The sequence below is a fragment of the Mustela nivalis genome (assembly GCF_964662115.1).
Source record: "Mustela nivalis genome assembly, chromosome: 3".
In the NCBI taxonomy this organism is placed as follows: domain Eukaryota; kingdom Metazoa; phylum Chordata; class Mammalia; order Carnivora; family Mustelidae; genus Mustela; species Mustela nivalis.
Genome location: NC_139022.1, coordinates 30,369,615 through 30,386,388, shown reverse-complemented (window position 1 = coordinate 30,386,388; position 16,774 = coordinate 30,369,615). Strand labels below are relative to the sequence as shown.

The following is a 16,774-nucleotide window of genomic DNA, read 5'->3' as shown; positions in this document are numbered from 1 at the left end:
TTTCACTTATTTGTGGAGCATAACAAATAGCATGGAGGACATGGGGAGTTAGAGAGGAGAAGGGAGTTGGGGGAAATTGGAAGGGGAGGTGAACCATGAGAGACTATGGACTCTGAAAAACAATCTGAGGATTTTGAAGGGGTGGGGGGTGGGAGTTTGGGGTACTAGGTGGTGGGTATTATAAAGGGCACGAATTGCATGGAGCACTGGGTGTGGTGAAAAATAATGAATACTGTTATGCTGAAAATAAAAAATAAATTTAAAAAAAATAATAATAAAAAAAAAAAAACTAAAAAAAAAAAAAAAAAAAAAAAAAAAAGAAAGTGAGGAGATGCAAAAATAATTATCAAGCAAAGGAACATCACAAGGAAGCCAGACTAGTGATATTTATATCTGACAAACAACTTCATTATTATTTTTTATTTTTATTTATTTTTAATTTAAATTCAATTCATTAACTTATAGTGTGCTATTAGTTTCAGAGATAGTTTAAGGATTCATCAGTTGCGTATAACACCCAGTGCTTATTACATCAAGTGCCCTCCTGTATGCCCATCACCCAGTTACCCCATCCTCCACCATACCTCCCCTCCAGCAACCCTCAGTGAGAAACTAAAACAGTGTTTTATTTATTTATTTTTAAAGATTTTATTTATTTATTTGACAGAGAGAGAAATCACAAGTAGGGGGAGAGTCAGGCAGAGAGAGAGAGAAGCAGGCTCCCGCTGAGCAAAGAGCCCTATGCGGGGCTCGATCCCAGGACACTGAGTTCATGACCTGAGCCGAAGGCAGCGGCTTAATCCACTGAGCCACCCAGGCGCCCCTAAAACAGTGTTTTAAAACAAACATTGTAACAAGATGAAAAGGGCCAATATAAAACAACAAAAGGAAAAAACCAGGAAGAAGATATAACCATTGTAAATGTGCACACAAAAGAGGAACAACAAAATATATAACACAATAACAAAAATAAAGGAACTAGCTGATTACAAAATAATAATATTAGGGGGATTTAACACTCCAATTACGTCAATGAACACATCACTAAACAGAAAATATATAAGGAAACGATAGCTTTGAGTGACACACTGGCCCTAATGGATGTAACAAATTCAGAAAATTCATCTGAAAACAGCAGAATACACATCCTTTCAGTATACAAGGGACAATTTCCATAATAGATCACAGATTAAGTCACAAAATAGACTTCAACAAAGAAAAAAAGGTTTAAATTCATACCATGCATATATTTTTTTTAATTAAATGAAATTAAATTTTATGTTGTATTTTATTTAAATTCAGTTAGGCAATATATAGTATAGCCTTAGTTTTTGGTATAGTGTTCAATGATTCATTACTTGCCTCCCAGTGCTTATCACATCACATGACCTTCTTAACATCCATCACCCAGTTACCCCATCTCCCCACCGACCTCCCTTTCCACAACCTTTTTTTTCCTGGAGTAAACAGTCTCTCATGGTTTTTTCTCTCCCTATGATTTATTCCAGTTCAGCTTTTCCTCTCATCCCCAGTGATCCTCAGTGCTATTCCTTATAATCCAATCCATAGATGAGTGAGACTGTATGACAATTGTCTTTTTCTCCTTGACTTATTTCACTTAGCATAATCCCCTCCAGTTCCATTCATGTTGATGTAAATGGTAGGTATTCATCCTTTCAGTAGGTTGAGTAATATTCAATTGCATATATGAACCACATCTTCTTTATCATTCATCTGTTGAAGGACATCTCAGCTCCTTCTACAGTTTGGCTATTGTCCACATTGCTGTTTTAAACATTAGGGTGTAGGTGCCCCTTTGGATCACTACATTGTGTATCTTTGGAGGTAAATACCTAGTAGTGCAATTGTTGGATCATAAGGCAGCTTTATTGTTAATGTCTTGAGGAACCTCTATATTGTTTTCCAGAATGGCTGTACCAGCTTGCATTCCCACCAACAGTGTAAGAGGTTCCACTTCCTCCACATCCTCGCCAACATTTGTTGTTTCCTGTCTTGTTAATTTTAGCCATTCTCACTGGTGTGCAGAGGTATCTCATTGTGTTTTTTATTTGTATTTCCTGGATGCCAAAGTCCTGTGGAGCATTTTCTCATGTACCTGTGCCATTTGTATGTCTTCTTTGGAGAAGTGTCTGTTCATATATTCTGTCCATTTATTGACTGAATTATTTCTGTTTTGGGTGTTGAGTTTGAGAAGTTCTTTATAGATCTTGGATACCAGCCCTTTTATGTAATGTCATTTGCAAATATATTCTCCCATTTCAGGGGCTGCCTCTTAGTTTTGTTGACTGTTTGCTTTCCTGTGCAGAAGTTTTTATCTTGATTAAGAAAAATCATAATCTATCACATTGATTGATTTGCAAATTTTGAACCACCCTTGCATCCCAAGAATAAATCCCACCTGGTTGTGGTGAGTAATCATCTAATGTACTGTTGGATTCTATTGACTAGGATCATGTTGAGTATTTTACCATCCATGTTCATCAGGGATATTGGTCTGTAATTTTCCTTTTTCTTTGTCTCATTTTGGGTTCAGGATAATGCTGACCTCATAGAATGAGTTTTGAAGTTTTCCTTCTGCTTCTATTTTCTGGAACAGTGTAAGTAGAATAGGTATGATTTCTTCTTTAAATGTTTGTTAGAATTCCCTCAGGAAGCCATCTGGCTCTGGAGTCTTTTTTTTTTTTAATTTTATTTATTTATTTGACAGAGAGAAATCACAAGTAGATGAAGAGGCAGGCAGAGAGAGAGAGAGAGAGGGAAGCAGGCTCCCTGCTGAGCAGAGAGCCCGATGCGGGACTCGATCCCAGGACCCTGAGATCATGACCTGAGCCGAAGGCAGCAGCTTAACCCACTGAGCCACCCAGGCGCCCCAAGGCTCTGGAGTCTTGTTTTTGGGGAGGTTTTTGACTACCGCTTCAATTTCCTTGGTGGTTATTGGTCTGTTCATATTGTCTATTTCTTCCTCTTTCAGTCTTGGTAGTTTATAAATTTCCAGGGATGCACCCATTTCTTCCAGATTGCTGGTTTCTTGGCATATAGTTACTGGTATTAAGTTCTAATAATCGTTTCTATTTCCTTGGTGTTGGTCATGATTTCTCCCCTTTCATTCATGATTTTATTAATTTAGTTCCTTTCCTTTGTCTTGATAAGTCTGGCCAGAGGTTTATCGATCTTATTTATTCTTTTTTTTTTTTTTTTTTCAGAGAACAAGATTTTGGTTCTGTTGGTCTTGTCTATTGTTCTTCTGGTTTCTATTTCATTGATTTCTGCTCTAAACTTTATTATTTCTCTTCTTCTGCTTGATTTGGGTTTAATTTGCTGTTCTTTCTCCAGCTCCTTTAGGTGTAAGGTTAGCTTGTGTAGTTGGGATTTTTCTAAAATTTTGAGAGAGGTTTGAATGGTTATGTACTTCCCTCTTAGGACCACCTTTGCAGCATCCTCTATATTTTGAAATAATGTGTTTCATTCTTGTTAGTTTCAGTGAATCATTAAAGTTTTTCTTTAATTTCCTGTTTGGCCCATTCACCCTTTAGCAGGATGCCCTTTAACTTCCAAGTGTTTGAGTTCCTTCCAAATTTTTCCTTGTGGTTAAGTTCCAGTTTCAATGCACTGTAGTCTGAAAAGATGCAGGAAAAAATCTCAATCTTCTGGTATCAGTTGAGACCTGATTTGCGACCCAGCATGTGGTCTATTCTGGAGAAAGTTCCATGTCCACTTGAGAAGAGTGAATATTCTGTCATTGTAGGATGAATGTTCTGTATATATCTGCAAAGTCCATCTGGTCCAATGTGTCATTCAAAGCTCTCATGTCTTTTTTTGATACCTGCATAGATGATGTATGCATTGTTGTGAGTGGACTGTTGAAGGCTCCTGTAATTAATTTACTATTTTTAATGCTGTTTTACTTTGGTTATTACTTGGTTTACATAATTTACTGCTTCCAAGTTGGAGGCATAGATATTTAGAGTTGTTAGATTTTCTTGTTTGATAGATCCTTTAAGTATGCTATAGTGTTCCTTTACATCTCTTACTATAGTCTTTGGTTTAAAATCCAAATTTTCTGATAAGAATTTCTACCCCACCTTTCTTCTGAGGTCCATTATCATAGTAAATGAGTCTCCATTCCCTCACTTTCAGTCTGGAGGTGTCTTTATGTTCAAAATGAGACTCTTGTAGACAGCAATGGATTGGTCCTGCTTTTTTTTTTTATCCAGTCTAATAGCCTGTGTCTTTTGACTGGAGCATTCAGTCCATTTATATTCAAGGAACTATTGAAGATATGAATTTAGTGCCATTGAATTGCTTGCATCGTGGTTTCAATTTGTATTTCCTAAAATGTTTTTAAAGGTTTTTTATTTATATGATGCAGAGATAGAGAGCACAAGTAGGCAGAGCAACAGGCAGAGGAAGAGGGAGAAGCAGACTCCCTGCTAGCAGATAGCCCTCTATGGGGCTCGATCCCAGGACTTTGGGATCATGACCTGAGCTGAAGGTAGACGCTTAACCAACTGAGCCACCCAGAGCCCCTCAATTTGTATTTCCTTGATGATAAGTGATGTGGAGCATTTTCTCAAGTATCTGTTGGCTATTTGCATATCTTCTTTGGAGAGATGTTTGTTCATGTCTTCTGCCCATTTCTTGACTGGATTATTTGGGTTTTGGGTGTTGAGTTTTATAAGCTCTTTGTAGATCTTGGATACTAGCCCTTTATCTAATATATCATTTGCAAATGTTGTCTCCCATTCCACAGGTTGCCATTTAGCTTTGTTGACTATTTCCTTTGCTTGCATTCATTACTTTCAATGATTTTATAAGTATCATGGCATCTGCAAATAGTGACAGTCTGACCACTTTCTAATATGAGTGTCTTATTTCTTTTACTTGTGTTATTGCTGTGGATAGAACTTTCTGTACCATGTTTAAGAAAAATGGTGAGAATGGACCTCATGGTCTTACTGTTGACCTTTGAGAGAAAGGCCTCAGTCTTTCCCCATTGAAGAACATATTTGCTGTGGGTTTTTTTTCTATATGTCCTTTATTATTTTGAGGAATGTTCCATCCAAACCTACTTTGTTGAGAGTTTTTTTTATATCATAAATATATGTGGACTGTCATCAAATACTTTTCCTGTATCTGTTGAAATGACCATACAACTTTTATGCTTTGTTTTGTTAATATGCTCTATTACACTGACTTGAGAATGTTATGTCATCCTTGGATCTATGGAATAAATCCCACTTGATCATGGTGAGGCATCATTTTTCAAAAGATTTTATTTATTTATTTGACAGACAGAGATCACAAGTAGGCAGAGAAGCAAGTGCGGGGGGGAGGCAGAATCAGAAGTCTCCCTGCAGAGCAGGGAGCCCAATGTGGGGCTCGATCCCAGGACCTTGGGATCATGACCTGAGCTGAAGGCAGAGGCTTTAACCCACTGAGCTACCCAGGCCCCCCAGTGAGGGATCTTTTTAATGGAAACAGCCCAACTATCCATCAATAGAAGAGTGAATAAAGAAGATGTAATATGTGTTTTCATATCACATCAAATACAAATCACTCAATAATAAAAAAAGGATAAAATTTTTCCATTTGTGACAACATGATTAAGATGGTATTATGTTAAGTGTAATAAGTCAGACAAAGACAAATACCATATAATTTCACTTCTATGTGGAATCTATAAAGCAACAAACAACCATCAAAAAGTAGAATCACACCTGTAAATACACAGAGAAAATTGATAGTTGCCAGTAAGGACATGGCTGAGGGATGAGCAAAATGGTTGAAGGGGAGTGGGAGAAATAAACTCCTAGTTATAAAATTCATGTCATGAGAATCAAATTTACAACATAAGGAGTATAGTCAATTGTATTTTAATAGTAGTTGTATGGTGACAGATGGTATCTTGTGAGCATAGTGTAAAAACATATAGTTGTAAAATCACTATATTATACACCAGAAACTAAAGTAACATTGTCTATAAACTATATTCAAATAAAAAACTTTTTAAAAAATAATAAAATACTTGTTTATTCATGATTAAATATTACAATAGCTGTGTGTTTCTTAGATATGTTTTGGTAGATCTAAAAAGTTCCTTTTATACATCTAGTTATCTGAGGGGTTTTAAATTATCAGGTCTTTGGGTGTTGTATGTAAATGATGCATCACCAAATTATACATCTGAAACTAAAATTTCACTGTATGTTAACTTACTGGAATTTAAATACAACTTGGGGGAAAACATGAAATAAAATAAAAATAAAATTATTGGGTCTTTGTTTTGCCAAATGCTTTTTATATTTATGGAAATAATTATTTCTAGTCCTATAATTTCCTAATATGTTTCATGACATTGATTTTTGGATGTTAAGCCAAGTTTGCATTTGAAAGATAATTCTACATATTCAGAATGTGTAATTTTTTTTATACACTGGTGGACTCAGTTTGCAATTTTTTAAAAATATATGCGTCTATATTCATGAGATATGTAGTCTACAAATTGCTTCTGATGGTGTTGTTGGTTCTGTTATCTGGATAATAACTACCCTCATAAAATAAATTGGTAAATGAATTGGTAAATTTCCTAGTTTTTCCCCACTTTTGGAAGTGTTTCTGAAGGACCAGTAATTATTCTTTATTATACGTTTGATGACTTTTTCAGTGAACCTATAGGGGTCTGGGTTTTCCATTGTAGAAAAATACTTCTTTAAACTCTTTACTTGCTATTCATGTATTCTACCCCTTCTTGAGTTTACTTAGATTATTTATACCTATCTAGGAATTTAATTCTAATTGTTAGTATTCTATGTTTCTCAATTTCCATGCAAGTTGAGATGGAAAAATAATGAATAATAATGTAGGAAAATGAAAATTTGGGGGCTATTTATGAGTATCGCGTCACAGGTTAATCTGTTGATCCACTGCAGGATAATATATCTATCACTGCTATAATACTACTTATATTTATTGTTTGGAACAAAGAAAGTACAGAATCAAAACAAATAAGGAAATGTATGATTTGATTTTGGATTTTATCAAGACTGGGGAGTAACTTCCCCTTCTCTTTTGCAACAATATTTAGAACACAAAAATGAATTTGAATACAATTATATAAAGTGACATATAAATAAAGAATGGCATTGTGATGCAAGAATTTTAAAAACTAGAATAGTTAATAATTACATATATGAGTTAGGCAATGTCAAAATATATAGATATAGATAAAGACATATAGATATAATATCAAAGAGTTTAATGTATAAAATGAAATTTTATGTAAGACATTGAGATAATTACAATTATATTAAGAGATAACATACTAATGAATTCTTTATAGAGTGATAAATAACTTTATTAGAATTAATTGTATTAGAAAGTTTATTAGAAAGTTTGAATAGTTCAGGAAACAGACAAATTGTCAGCATTTTGACAAGTAAAGAGAAGACACAGATTTTTCAAGTGGCAGAGCAGATCATTTCAATTAGCAGTATTTAGACCTAAAAAAACCCCATTAAATTCATTAAAGCATAAATTCTATATATGATATTTTCTGAGCACTGAAAAAATGACAATAGAAACTATAAATGTAAGTATAATCAACAGACAACATCTAGTTAAATGCATATTTGTAAAAGAAATTTTGCAAAGCTACAGGTACAAAATTCAAACTGAGATTACATCTACAAGGTCCTGGATATACTGCAAAGGGAGCACGGCAAGTAGAGCAAAAAGGACTAAAATCATTAAAATAATTCTACCAACATTCTAATTCTACCATCAGTAAAGCATTGCTATGCACAAACTAACCATTGATACTGAAGGATTATAGCATCAGAAATTTCTGTAAAACATGTAAATAAATTCAAGTATGAGGAAAATAATCACATCCTACAAATAATTTTGTTAAATGTAATATAGTGGGTAAAGGGAATGATCCAAATACATTAAATGGAAACTTCTCATAAGATGCAGTTGTCTGCCTCAAAATATCTATGTGAAATATTCCCCTCATTTGTACAATGTGGGTATCTGTGGTTCTAGTAAAAAGCACATTGAATTCAAAAACTTATTTTATTGTAGACAACTAAAAATACTCAAGAGTTATAAGAATATTTAAAATGTCCAACACAGCCAGAGAAAAAACATGTAAGAGCATTCCAGGTCCTGAAGTAAGTCAAAAGAAGGATGTAAAGAAGTAATCAAAGTAAAAAGTCTGTCCACATATTGACTTATCAAAGCCTGTGTGGGTACTCCAGGACAATTGGAATAAACAAAGAAAGAAAATGACTAAAGACATCTCAAATTTCACAACAAAACTGTGAAAGGTAGAACACATAAATAAATAAGCTAATGAGTGGAGGGTCGGAAGAATTTATGTGTCACATAATATAGATATCAGCAGTATGTTTACAATGTTTAAGTAAAGCCAATGGAAAACAAAAGAAATCAAAGTACTGTGGAAAGAGTAAGAAACTCGAAACACTTGTCAAGAACATTAGGAAAAGAGGAGGAGTCAAGATGGCGGAGAAGTAGCAGGCTGAGACTACTTCAGCTAGCCGGAGATCAGCTAGATAGCTTATCTAAAGATTGCAAACACCTGAAAATCCTTCGGCAGATCAAAAAGAAGAACAGCAATTCTGGAAACAGAAAAACAACCACTTTCTGAAAGGTAGGACCAGCGGAGAAGTGACTCCAAAGCGACGGGAAGATAGACCCCGGAGGGAGGGGCCGGCTCCTGGCAAGCGGCGGAGCAATGGCGCACAAATCAGGACTTTTAAAAGTCTATTCCGCTGAGGGACATCGCTCCAGAGGCTAAACCTGGGCGAAGCCCACGCGGGGTCAGTGTGGCTTCAGGTCCCGCAGGGTCACAAAAGGATCGGGGGTGTCTGAGTGTCGCAGAGCTTGCGGGTATTGGAACGGGAAAGCCGGCTACAGAGACAGAGTCGACAGTAAGCTCGCAGCTCGGTGTTACCTTGAACCAGCCACAGGCTCCGTGAGCTTGGAGCGCGGCCGGAGGTCAGGCAGACGGGAATAACTGGGCGCTGTTCTCTGAGGGCTCACTGAGGAGTGGGGCCCTGGGCTCTTGGCTCCTCTGGGCCGGAGACCAGGAGGCCGCCATTTGTATTCCAGTCCTCCGTAACTCTAAGGAAAGCGCTCAGGGAACAAAAGCTCCTGAAAGCAAACCCAAGCGGATTACTCACCCGGGCCCCTGGTAAGGGCGGTGCAATTCCGCCTGGGGCAAAGACACTTGAGAATCACTACACCAGGCCCCTCCCCCAGAAGATCAACAAGAAATCCAGCCGAGACCAAGTTCACCTACCAAGGAGTGCGGTTTCAATACCAAGGAAAGCAGCAAAATTCCAGAAGAGGAGAAAGCAAAGCACGGAACTCATGGCTTTTTCCCTGTGATTTTTTTTTAGTCTTGCAGTTAATTTAATTTATTTCTTTTTCATTTTTTGTTTTTTTTCTCGCCTTCTGGTAAAAAATTTTTTTTAACTTTTACGTTTTTCTTTTTTAACATTTTTTAACTAGTTTATCTAATATATATATTTTCTCTTTTTTATATTTTTCTTATTTGTTTTCTTTTTTTAAAATCTTTTCTTTTCTTTTTTTTTCTTTCTTCCTTTTTGAACCTCTTTTTATCCCCTTTCTCCCACCTCACAATTTGGGATCTCTTCTAATTTGGTTAAAGCATATTTTCCTGGGATTGTTGCCACCCTTTTAGTATTTTAATTGCTCCTTCATATACTCTTATCTAGACAAAATGACAAGACGGAAAAATTCAACACAAAAAAAGAACAAGACGCAGTACCAAAGGCTAGGGACCTAATCAATACAGACATTGGTAATATGTCAGATCTAGAGTTCAGAATGACAATTCTCAAGGTTCTAGCCAGGCTCGAAAAAGGCATGGAAGATATTAGAGAAACCCTCTCGAGAGATATAAAAGCCCTTTCTGGAGAAATAAAAGAACTAAAATCTAACCAAGTTGAAATCAAAAAAGCAATCAAAAATGGAGGCTCTCACTGCTAGGAAAATGAGGCAGAAGAAAGAATTCATGATATAGAATACCAAATGACAGAGAATAAAGAAGCTGAGCAAAAGAGGGACAAACAGCTACTGGACCACGAGGGGAGAATTCGAGAGATAAGTGAAACCATAAGACGAAACAACATTAGAATAATTGGGATTCCAGAAGAAGAAGAAAGAGAGAGGGGAGCAGAAGGTATACTGGAGAGAATTATTGGGAAGACTTTCCCCAATATGGCAGAGGGAACGAGCATCAAAATTCAGGAGGTTCAGAGAACGCCCCTCAAAATCAATAAGAATAGGCACACACCCCGTCACCTAATAGTAAAATTTACAAGTCTCAGTGACAAAGAGAAAATCCTGAAAGCAGCCCGGGAAAAGAAGTCTGTAACATACAATGGTAAAAATATTAGATTGGCAGCTGACTTATCCACAGAGACCTAGCAGGCCAGAAAGAGCTGGCATGATATTTTCAGAGCACTAAACGAGAAAAACATGCAGCCAAGAATACTATATCCAGCTAGGCTATCATTGAAAATAGAAGGAGAGATTAAAAGCTTCCAGGACAAACAAAAACTGAAACAATTTGCAAACACCAAACCAGCTCTACAGGAAATCTTGAAAGGGGTCCTCTAAGCAAAGAGAGAGCCTAAAATGGTAGATCAGAAAGGAACAGAGACCATATACAGTAACAGTCACCTTACATGCAATACAATGGCACTAAATTCATATCTCTCAATAGTTACCCTGAATGTTAATGGGCTAAATGCCCCTGTCAAAAGACACAGGGTATCAGAATGGATAAAAAAACAAAACCCATCTATATGTTGCATCCAAGAAACTCATTTTAAGCCCGAAGACACCTCCAGATTTAAAGTGAGGGGGTGGAAAAGAATTTACCATGCTAATGGACATCAGAAGAAAGCAGGAGTGGCAATCCTTATATCAGATCAATTAGATTTTAAGCCAAAGACTATAATAAGAGATGAGGAAGGACACTATATCATACTCAAAGGGTCTGTCCAACAAGAAGATATAACAATTTTAAATATCTATGACCCCAACGTGGGAGCAGCCAACTATATAAACCAATTAATAACAAAATCAAAGAAACACATAAACAATAATACAATAATACTAGGGGACTTTAACACTCCCCTCACTGAAATGGACAGATCATCCAAGCAAAAGATCAGCAAGGAAATAAAGGCCTTAAATGACACACTGGACCAGATGGACATCACAGATATATTCAGAACATTTCATCCCAAAGCAACAGAATACACATTCTTCTCTAGTGCACATGGAACATTCTCCAGAATAGATCACATCCTCGGTCCTAAATCAGGACTCAACCAGTATCAAAATATTGGGATCATTCCCTGCATATTTTCAGACCACAATGCTCTAAAGCTACAACTCAACCACAAAAGGAAGTTTGAAAAGAACCCAAATACATGGAGACTAAACAGCATCCTTCTAAAGAATGAATGGGTCAACCAGGAAATTAAAGAAGAATTGAAAAAAATCATGGAAACAAATGATAATGAAAATACAACGGTTCAAAATCTGTGGGACACAACGAAGGCAGTCCTGAGAGGAAAATATAGAGCAGTACAAGCCTTTCTCAAGAAACAAGAAAGGTCTCAGGTACACAACCTAACTCTACACCTAAAGGAGCTGGAGAAAGAACAAGAAAGAAACCCTAAGCCCAGCAGGAGAAGAGAAATCATAAAGATCAGAGCAGAAATCAATGAAATAGAAACCAAAAAAACAATAGAACAAATCAACGAAATTAGGAGCTGGTTCTTTGAAAGAATTAATAAAATTGATAAACCCCTAGCCCGACTTATCAAAAAGAAAAGAGAAAGGACTCAAATAAATAAAATCATGAATGAAAGAGGAGAGATCACAACTAACACCAAAGAAATACAAACTATTATAAGAACATACTATGAGCAACTCTACGCCAATAAATTTGACAATCTGGAAGAAATGGATGCATTCCTAGAAACATATAAACTACCACAACTGTACCAGGAAGAAATAGAAAGCCTGAACAGACCCATAACCAGTAAGAAGATTGAAACAGTCATTAAAAATCTCCAAACAAACAAAATCCCAGGGCCAGACGGCTTCCCGGGGGAATTCTACCAAACATTTAAAGAAGAACTAATTCCTATTCTCCTGAAACTGTTCCAAAAAATAGAAATGGAAGGAAGACTTCCAAACTCATTTTATGAGGCCAGCATCACCTTGATCCCAAAACCAGAAAAGGATCCCATCAAAAAAGAGAGCTATAGACCAATATCCTTGATGAACACAGATGCGAAAATTCTCACCAAAATACTAGCCAATAGGATTCAACAGTACATTAAAAGGATTATTCACCACGACCAAGTGGGATTTATTCCAGGGCTGCAAGGTTGGTTCACCATCCGCAAATCAGTCAATGTGATACAACACATCAATAAAAGAAAGAACAAGAATCATAGGATAATCTCAATAGATGCTGAAAAAGCATTTGACAAAGTACACCATCCCTTCCTGATCAAAACTCTTCAAAGTGTAGGGATAGAGGGCACATACCTCAATATCATCAAAGCCATCTATGAAAAACCCACCGCAAATATTATTCTCAATGGAGAAAAACTGAAAGCTTTTCCGCTAAGGTCAGGAACACGGCAGGGATGTCCATTATCACCACGGCTATTCAACATAGTACTAGAGGTCCTAGCCTCAGCAATCAGACAACAAAAGGAAATTAAAGGCATCCAAATCGGCAAAGAAGAAGTCAAATTATCACTCTTCGCAGATGATATGATACTATATGTGGAAAACCCAAAAGACTCCACTCCAAAACTGCTAGAACTTATACAGGAATTCAGTAAAGTGTCAGGATATAAAATCAATGCACAGAAATCAGTTGCATTTCTCTACACCAACAACAAGACAGAAGAAAGAGAAATTAAGGAGTCCATCCCATTTACAATTGCACCCCAAACCATAAGATACCTAGGAATAAACCTAACCAAAGAGGCACAGAATCTATACTCAGAAAACTATAAAGTACTCATGAAAGAAATTGAGGAAGACACAAAGAAATGGAAAAATGTTCCATGCTCCTGGATTGGAAGAATAAATATTGTGAAAATGTCTATGCTACCTAAAGCAATCTACACATTTAATGCAATTCCTATCAAAGTACCATCCATCTTTTTCAAAGAAATGGAACAAATAATTCTAAAATTTATATGGAAACAGAAAAGACCTCGAATAGCCAAAGGGATATTGAAAAAGAAAGCCAACGTTGGTGGCATCACAATTCCAGACTTCAAGCTCTATTACAAAGCTGTCATCATCAAGACAGCATGGTACTGGCACAAAAACAGACCCATAGATCAATGGAACAGAATAGAGAGCCCAGAAATAGACCCTCAACTCTATGGTCAACTAATCTTCGACAAAGCAGGAAAGAATGTCCAATGGAAAAAAGACAGCCTCTTCAATAAATGGTGTTGGGAAAATTGGACAGCCACATGCAGGAAAATGAAATTGGACCATTTCCTTACACCACACACAAAAGTAGACTCAAAATGGATGAAGGACCTCAATGTGTGAAAGGAATCCATCAAAATCCTTGAGGAGAACACAGGCAGCAACCTCTTCGACCTCTGCCGCAGCAACATCTTCCTAGGAACAACGCAAAAGGCAAGGGAAGCAAGGGAAAAAATGAACTATTGGGATTTCATCAAGATCAAAAGCTTTTGCACAGCAAAGGAAACAGTTAACAAAATCAAAAGACAACTGACAGAATGGGAGAAGATATTTGCAAACGACATATCAGATAAAGGACTAGTGTCCAGAATCTATAAAGAACTTAGCAAACTCAACACCCAAAGAACAAATAATCCAATCAAGAAATGGGCAGAGGACATGAACAGACATTTCTGCAAAGAAGACATCCAGATGGCCAACAGACACATGAAAAAGTGCTCCATATCACTCGGCATCAGGGAAATACAAATCAAAACCACAATGAGATATCACCTCACACCAGTCAGAATGGCTAAAATCAACAAGTCAGGAAATGACAGATGCTGGCAAGGATGTGGAGAAAGGGGACCCTCCTACACTGTTGGTGGGAATGCAAGCTGGTGCAGCCACTCTGGAAAACAGCATGGAGGTTCCTCAAAATAGAACTGCCCTATGACCCAGCAATTGCACTATTGGGTATTTACCCTAAAGATACAAACATAGTGATCCAAAAGGGCACGTGCACCCGAATGTTTATAGCAGCAATGTCCACAATAGCCAAACTATGGAAAGAACCTAGATGTCCATCAACAGATGAATGGATCAAGAAGATGTGGTATATATACACAATGGAATACTATGCAGCCATCAACAGAAATGAAATCTTGCCATTTGCGACATCATGGATGGAACTAGAGCGTATCATGCTTAGCGAAATAAGTCAAGCAGAGAAAGACAACTATCATATGATCTCCCTGATATGAGGAAGTGGTGATGCAACATGGGGGCTTAAGTGGGTAGGAGAAGAATCAATGAAACAAGATGGGATTGGGAGGGAGACAAACCATAAGTGACTCTTAATCTCACAAAACAAACTGAGGGTTGCTGAGGGGAGGGTGTTTGGGAGAAGGGGGTGGGATTATGGACATTGGGGAGGGTTGTGCTTTGGTGAGTGCTGTGAAGTGTGTAAACCTGGTGATTCACAGACCTGTACCCCTGGGGATAAAAATATATGTTTATAAAAAATAAAAAATTAAAAAAAATGAATATTTGGAAAAGAGCCTAATAGAATTAAATCATTGAATTTTTTTATAAAAATAACACTAAATTTAACACACAATATTTTGGTGAATAATAAAATTAGTCTGAATTGATGAGAGGATATATAAACTAGAAGATTGAGCAGAAATATTGCAACCAAGAAAAAAAGAAATATTTTAACTTGAGGACATATAGAGAGAGGTGGTTATGGAAAAAAGTAGTCACTAAGGATATATGAAATAGAATAAGAAGAAATAAAATTTAATTGTTTTACTAGTGTATACAAAAAAGAAATTAAATAAATGATGATAAACAAATTTCTAATTTTATAATTAGACAAGGAACTTACAAATCAGAAATGCATTGTAACAAAAATGGGGAAAATAAAAATACTCACCAGAAAAAAAAATTGCATAAAACAAAGGAAAAAGAAAAATTTAAAGCACTGAGAAAAAGAGAAAAAAAGTTCAAAGTACTGAAAGATAAACTAGAGAAAAGTGAAAGCAAAATCTCTACAGCCTTTCTAGAAGACAGAGCAGAGAGAAATAAACACACATCTTGAGAGAAATTGTTGCTCAGGCTTAAGTTGGATACTTAGCTTAATATCTTGAAATAAAAAGAGTAAATTTAATTAAAAAGAATTGATTGGGTTACAAAGGGAAGCTACTTTATAATTTTTTGGAATAGAAATAAAATTTTCCTTCACAAAGTTTGAGAAAGAGAATGAGACGAAAGAACTTGTAAGCACACAGAAGGTCCTTGGCATCATAGGTTTCAAAAATATTTAGGTAAAGTATAATGTTATACATTTTAAACATTATATAAATAAATTAAGTGTCATTTGAATAAAAGGAAAAAGAGTTTTTGGATAATTATTTCATGATTAACTTGTTTAAAATTGATTGAGTTTGCTACTTTTTTGCAACATTTTTATCCTTCTCTCAGAACAAATTAATACCAAAGAACTGACAGTGGCATTGCTCAAAAGCTTCTGGAAGTCTAGTATAAGAGGGTCATATGCCCATAATAGGATTATAGGTGATGAGATGATGAAGTCCACCCAGTAGACAACCACAAAGAAACTCACCAACAACAGGACAGTGTGGGTGGCCCTTTTCTCTGGAGAGGCTCTTGAAGAGAAACTGGTGCTGTGAAGGTGCTGGCAACGCCTCTGATGTCTGGCCAAATGAGTCACCGTGTATGCACTTGAGACCAGAGAACAGCATGACTCCAAAGAAGTAGACATCCCTGGATAATGTCAAAGTGAAAAGCAGTGCCCTGATGGTGGGGGCTATGGAGGAAAGTGAGCAGTATTTACTGACATTCAGTAGGTCGTCGTTGGTTGTATTAGAAGATGCAACAGTATAAAAGATGGAGTTCACACTGAGAGACAAACTAAGAAACCATAAGATGACAAAGGAATGGAAGATGTAATGTGTGCATTTATGTTTAAATCTGCCCAACCAGGAAGTGCTGGGGCTGATGGTGATGGCCTGGATTATGCTCAGGAGGCAGGTGGTACAGATGGAGAGACCCCTCATCACTCTGCTCATGTAGAATAAAACCTTACATTTGAAATCATTCAGAAAGTTTGGTGATTCAAACAGCTCTGTAGGCAACAGAAATAGTATAATGAAGAGTTTCATTATGTGGACAAGGGCCAAGTGACAGATGATCAGGTCAGTGGGTTTAGGCCTCTGATCCAGAAGGAGCATGAAGATTTGGAAGAGAAGGAGGAAGGTGTTGGCTAAGATTCCAGTGCCAAGTTGTAAAAATTGACATATTTTAATAGTAACGTGCATAGAAAATGCAATTATCATAGTGGAAAAGAAGTGTATTTTGTACATCTGAAAAAATATAGACCCCATATTATCCATGATATTTATTTTGTAGTCAAAATCATCGTCATCATCACAATTTTTAT

The 16,774-nt window shown here is 36.5% G+C and overlaps 1 protein-coding gene across 1 annotated transcript in view; it reads right to left on the bottom strand.

Annotated features, from left to right (window-relative positions):
- Nucleotides 1-16,565, bottom strand: part of LOC309861995 (vomeronasal type-1 receptor 90-like) — a gene marked incomplete at its 5' end in the record, with an annotated part of 53,347 nt that extends 36,782 nt beyond the window's left edge. Inside the window, 2 exon segments of the mRNA XM_082725244.1 lie at nucleotides 15,938-16,072; nucleotides 16,074-16,565. Of these exon segments, the coding sequence (XP_082581370.1) occupies nucleotides 15,938-16,072; nucleotides 16,074-16,565 (627 nt within the window).
- Between the last annotated feature and the right edge of the window lie 209 nt (nucleotides 16,566-16,774).